Raw genomic sequence first — 6000 nt, forward strand, 5'->3', positions numbered from 1 at the left:
GAGCAACCAGCCCATGTCCCAGGTCCTCCTGACTGCTACTCCCCTCCATGCCTGAGTGCCATGCTAGCAAATAGTCTCTGGCATTATTATCGCCTGGAGCAGCTCTTTACTCTCCCTGCCCCCCACCTCTCCCAGGATGCAAAGGGGCAAGGGGGCAGACCCCAAGGTGAAAGTAAGGAATGCACAGGGCCATGTACTTCTGCACTTGTGTGTCAGCCCCTGCCACATTCTTTCATGCTCTTTCTCTTTTCCTCCTTGTCTCCCTCCCCAGATCCAACCTCCTTCTGTACTCAGAGGGCTACATCAGCTCTGGATCTTTGGCTTTGAATGATGCTATCTGAGCTTGTAACTAGAGGGGGAAAACCAAGGCAGCTGCTCATCTTTCTTACCTGCAGCCCCACAAATCCCAGGCTCCACACAGCTTCCAAGAGAGGGTAAAGAGACCAACCAGCTCCCTCCCCAGGGCATGCTGGAGGAAGATGACACAGCCGATTTGCAGGCAGTTCTGATGCCCTAAGAGTGTCCTGTAGGACTAGGGGGCCCAGGGTCCACTCTGCTTTTAAATGTCTCTCTGGTACCTTTGAAGGAAGGGCAGGGTAGCAGAAGCCTGCCCCAAGCCCCCAAGACAGTGGAGAGGTGCATGTCTCCTGTCAGAGCTGGTGTCCTGTACTCCAGGTCCACGTGTCCAAGGGCAGGGTGGGAGCTGGGAAGGAAAAGGGATCACCACACATCCACAGAAGATTAGATATCTACTTCAATCCTCTCATGGGGCCAGAGCAGCCTCCCCACTCCTAGGGCTCATGAGTGCCGGGCCTCAGCTCTATCTGCTCACTCCAGAAGCTGTCCCCTTCCATTCTGGGTTAGTTCTGAAGCCTTAAGAATTCCATCTTGGGGCCAGACCCAGTGGTGAGCACTTTTAATCCCAGCACTTTAGAGGTTGGCAGGATAAGTGAGAGTTCCAGGCTACCCAGTAAGACCCTGCATCATAAACCATGCCAGGTATCAGTGGCTCATGCCTGTAATCCTAACTACTCTGAAGGATGAGATCTTAGGATCTCAGTTCAAGGCAGGGAATCCTTAAGCTCTTATCTCCAATTAACCAGCAAAAAAAAAAGCTGGCAGAGGAGGTGTTGTTCAAGTAGTAGAGTGCCAGCTTTGAGTAAAATGAAAAGAACCAAAAGCTAAGAAACAGTGTCTAGGCCCTCAGTTCAAGTTCTAGGACCATCATTCACACACACACACACACACACACACACACACACACACACACACATATGTGTTTTGTTTTGTTTTTTGTTCTGTTTTGTTTTTTTGGGTCCGGTAACTCTGGGCCTGGGCACTGTCCCTCAGCTCTTCAGCTCAAGGCTAGCGCTCTACCACTTGAGCCACAGCACCACTTCTGGCTTTTTTCTTTTTTGCTTATGTGGTGCTGAGGAATCGAACCCAGGGCCTCAGGCATGCAAGGCAAGCACTCTACCACTGAGCCACCTTCCCAGCCCACATATGTTTTTTGTCCTTGGCCCCTCAGCCTCTGACCTGGGGACCTTGAGCCTCTGCTGTCCACAACCCCCTCCCTCACACTGGCCTGCCAAACCTGAGTGTGTGCTCTCAACCAGTGCTCTGTGTCGTACATGGTGGCCTTGTGGCCTCACTCTGGATGCTAGCTGTAGCCTGATACTCAGTTCTTGCTCCTGACTTCCTGCTGCCAGCCTTCCCTGGGAACAGAGGTACCAAAGGATAAAACCCCAGTCCCAGGGGGTGTCCTTCAAAGTCAGGCAGGCAATCACAAATAATGGTCTCCTTATCATGGCGACACGAAAGACAAGGTATCTCTCCTACCACCACCAGCCAGCTCATGAGGTGTCTCTCTTCTCCCTCCCCAGATTCAGAACCCGTCCTGGATTGGCAACAATGGGGCTGCTTCACCAGTGCCAGCTTGTGTGGTCCCCTGTGACCCCGTGCCAGCCTGCATGTCCCCTCACGCCCACCCCCCTGGCTCTGGGGCCAGCAGTGTCACCGACTTCCTGAGTGTCTCTGGGGCTGGCGGTCACGTGGGCCAGACACACATGGGCAGCCTGTTTGGGGCCGCAGGCCTCAGCCCAGGCCTCAATGGCTATGAGCTGAATGGTGAGCCGGACCGCAAGACCTCCAGCATCGCAGCGCTGCGCATGAAAGCTAAGGAGCACAGTGCGGCCATCTCCTGGGCCACATGACAGCACCCCACCTGTCCCTCCCAGTGCCCCTCCCTGCCTCGGGGTCCTGGCCATGCCCCTGCTTTCCAGGCCCCCAGTCTCCCACTCAACCCTCTTCTTAGGAACCTGGCCTGGCCCAGGGGCCTGGCCCTCAGCACTTTCAGCCACCCCAAGTCTGAGGTCCCATGGACTGCTGGGACTGAGTAGGCAGCAGGCCCCTGCATCCCCCCTCCCCCAAACTATGGTGGAGAATCCTGGTCGCGGCCCCAGGCAATGGAAAAAGCCAGGTGGCCACCTCCTGCAGCGTTGTGTCATGATAAGCTGAGGCCTTTTCTCCTCTCTTGCTCCTCCAGCCTGGCCATTTGACCTTGAGTCAAGGTTAGGCTTCCCTCCTGACCCAGCAGCCTCGATGATTGGTCTTGTACCTTTTCTGGGGGGTTCACTGGGCACTGGGCTGGTGGCTGTATGTCTGAGAGACAGGCACTATGGAGAATGAGCTCCTGTCACCTTTCTTCCTGGACCCACATCCTGGACCCAAGGCACCTGGAGAGCCATCGATCTAATGGGCCTCGCTGACTGCAGCCTGGCTGTCCCTTGGTGCTCTGTGCTGGATGCACTGGAGAAGTGAATGGCGGAGGGGAGGAGTCAGAGCTAAAGGACCCTGCAGTGGCCCATCTGGAAGGATGGCCCTGGAGGAGAGGACATGGACCTCGAGACTCTGGTATCTGTGGACACTGCCGAAGAAGAGCCAGGGGTGAGGGCAGCTAAGAGCACGGCTCCCCGGGACTCCATGGTGCTGGAAGTGGATAAGCGCTAGGAGGAGGAAGACTGCAGGGAGGGCCCCAGGGGCCAGGAGGGGCACCACGAGGGAGATCTGAGCAGCTGTACTCTGTGGCTTCTGTAGGGTCCCTCTACGAGGATCTGGGGCACTTGGCCCTTCCTCTCTGAGCCCTGTCACTCATTTGGAACTGCTTAGCAGTGTCCTGGAGTGGCAGGATGTACAATGTGGAATAAGCAAGCTAAGGCTCAGGGTCCCAGCGTAGGGCTCAAGAGTAGCGGGCAAGCTGTGCTAGAGGATATGTGTCATGCTTGGCTTCCAAATAGGATGGTCTCAGACTGACTGCCCCTGGGCAACACCTCTGGAACCCCTCTGCCCAGAGCCTGGCATGGTATAGAGGTTATGTCCATCTAGGCTAGGGGGATGGGCTGCTCTCCTATAGCTCTCCAGGCCCTTGTAGAGCCTCTCTTTCAGCTTCTTCTGCAGGGGCCAGAGTCTGTGTCCTCTCTGTTCTTTGGAAGGACTCATAAGTAAGCTGTAAGCTCCTCTGGGTCAACCTTGCCAAAGCCAGTTCCCCCACTCCCACCCCAATCATCTGACTTGATCCAACGCTACGTTGGCAGCAACCCCAGCCCTCCCAGCACTAACAGCAACAGAGCCACCTTGAGCTAGATCCCTCCTGCAGGTGCCCCTCGCCAAGATGTGCAGGCCTTCTCCACCTTCTACCTTGGTTCATGTCAGTGGGGAAGGGAAAAAGCATGAGACTCGGGGTCCTGGACACGGAATGGCCTCCCAGGTTGGGCCTGGAGAAAGCTTGACATATCTGATGGCCCCTGCCCCAGAGCTGCTCAAGGTCCTGGTAGGCAAAGGTGTGTTATCCTCTGGGCTGGTGTTCTGATCTGCTCTGGAACAAAACTGGGGAAGGACCTGGGTTTGGCTGGTTTCATAGACCTCTCTGTGGACCACAGCTCTTAGGTTGATCTTAGGGAGAGGAAAGGGTCTTGGATATTAAATGTTAAATGTTCCCAAAGCCTTGGCTGCCAAGTGTTTGAACTGTTTGAGGGGCTTGGGGAATGTTTCTCTAGTTCTGAGGCCCACTGAATTAGCACGTTCTCCCCAGAATCCAGCACAGGGAAGAAGGAAGACCTCAAGGCCAGAGCAGTTCCCAGCACCCTTCCTAAGTGTCTTCATGGCTGGGGAAGGGTAGGTGTGAGAGAAAATCTCACCACGGTTGTGTCTCACATGTGAGAGAATCAGAACAATGAACTAGAAGACCAGGAAAGCTAGGGAAGAGGAGGACCAGAGGGAAGGTTTGGTTAGATTTTTAGAGAAGGGATTCCCTGCTGCTTTATTCCTCTATGTTTGATTTCTGGCCAGGATAGATTCAAGACAGGCAAATTTCAACCCAAAGTGGTTGAGAAGGAAAGTCCTCCATTAGCAGAAGGTTTTGTGCAAGTGTCCGTTTTAAACACAGCCCTGTCACCTCTCAGAGGGAGCCACGCATGCCCAGGTTGGGCATCGTCCATTCCTGTCCTCACCCTCCGGGCCTGCCTAACTCCAATCACTAGGCCCTGAGTGAATTTCCTGAGGCTGTGCTGAGACAAGAGCCCAGGCTTACCACCAAGGGCCTGGGCCTCGGCTGGCACCCGGTGTGACACGGGTCTCTCAGAGCTTGCCCAGAGCCTTCCTCCATCAGTTCAGCTGTGTTTAGTTTTCCACAAGAGAACTTATGGCTCTTTCTGGATCCTTTTTTGCTTGCTGTCTCCCCTAGCAGCCCCTAGGATGCTGGGTGGTTGTTGGAGCTCTCTGTGGCTACTGAAATCAGGCGAAAGAGATTCTGCTAGGCAGATAAGCAGAGAAAATAGAGAATTTCCTTTGGTTATATGTTCAGAGATGCCACTGAACAACAAAGCAATGGTCATCAGCTGCAGAGTGGGTCTCCCCAGCCCTGACAGGCCCCTATCTAGTCCTTCCTTGCTTGGATCATGACCCAGCATGTCGAGGCCACACACTAATGTGCTGCCTTCCAGGCATGGGGGCCAAGGCTCTGGACAGACAGACGACCCCATGTCTGGAATGGTACTGGGATGGAGGACATGGGTTTTCATAACTTTCCTTGAATTCTTCTCTCTGTACTTGACTCTCAGCTCTCACAACCAGCTTTGAGAAGCAGGGCAACTGCGGGTATAGAATGCAAGAGAGCGAGAGTGAGGAGGACCCAGCTCTGGTGCCTTAGCTCTCATCATCCTGCTGGGTAGGCGAAGGAATGTTTCCATGGAAACCATCTTGTGTACCACATAAGCAGCCATTGCTCCCTGGGATATCCTTGGTGAGATTGTCATCCAGGGCTCCAGGGCTCTGGGATGGCCCTTCAGGCATCGAGGCAAACAGCCCAGTGTATGGGGATGGGGTGTGGTAGGAAGAGAGTGTGCTGACAATCTGGTCCTCAGATACCTAATACTCCATGACCATCCCATTAGAAAAGAAGACTTACTTCCCAAGGCTCCATTAGCCAAGGGAGGGAAGCGGTTCCCATTGGACACTATCAACCCAATGAACGTATTTTCTCCCAACCCATTGAACGTATTTTCTCCCTTTCCTTCTCCTCTTCACCCTTGCCTATAGTTCTAGATCTTTATACTACTGATTTTGAAGGACAGTTTTCAGTGTATAATAACCTGTTTGGTTGTGCAGTGCTTGGACAGAGAGAGAGAGAGAGAGAGAGAGAGAGCCGAGTGCAAAATGGAACATGAACCTCAACCAGTACTTGCTGTTCCTATTGTAAGATATTTTAACCCTGTATAATTGCAACTTTTCCTTTAGCTTAATGGCCTGGGGTGGAATATTAAATATATATATTAAAAAACTTAAAATTCAGAAAAAAATGTAAAGAAAAATGAGGTCGCTTCCATAAAGTTTGATGGCCTCTACCACCATGTAACTACATTATAGCAAAGTATTAAAAAAAAAAGAAGAAAGAAAGAAAGGAACGTTCTTACGTTTTAAAGTAAGTTATTGCACTTACATCTT

At 52.9% G+C, this 6000-nt stretch overlaps 1 protein-coding gene across 1 annotated transcript in view; it reads left to right on the forward strand.

Moving 5' to 3' along the window:
• Alx4 (ALX homeobox 4) overlaps positions 1-2426 on the forward strand; it is a 41350-nt gene extending 38924 nt beyond the window's left edge. The window contains exon 4 of the mRNA XM_013029988.1: positions 1884-2426. Coding sequence (XP_012885442.1) covers positions 1884-2213 — 330 coding nt within the window. The 3' untranslated portion in view covers positions 2214-2426. The remainder of the gene's footprint in view (positions 1-1883) is intronic.
• Positions 2427-6000: the final 3574 nt, after the last annotated feature.

This window comes from Dipodomys ordii, unplaced genomic scaffold (genome assembly GCF_000151885.1).
Source record: "Dipodomys ordii isolate 6190 unplaced genomic scaffold, Dord_2.0 Scaffold125, whole genome shotgun sequence".
In the NCBI taxonomy this organism is placed as follows: domain Eukaryota; kingdom Metazoa; phylum Chordata; class Mammalia; order Rodentia; family Heteromyidae; genus Dipodomys; species Dipodomys ordii.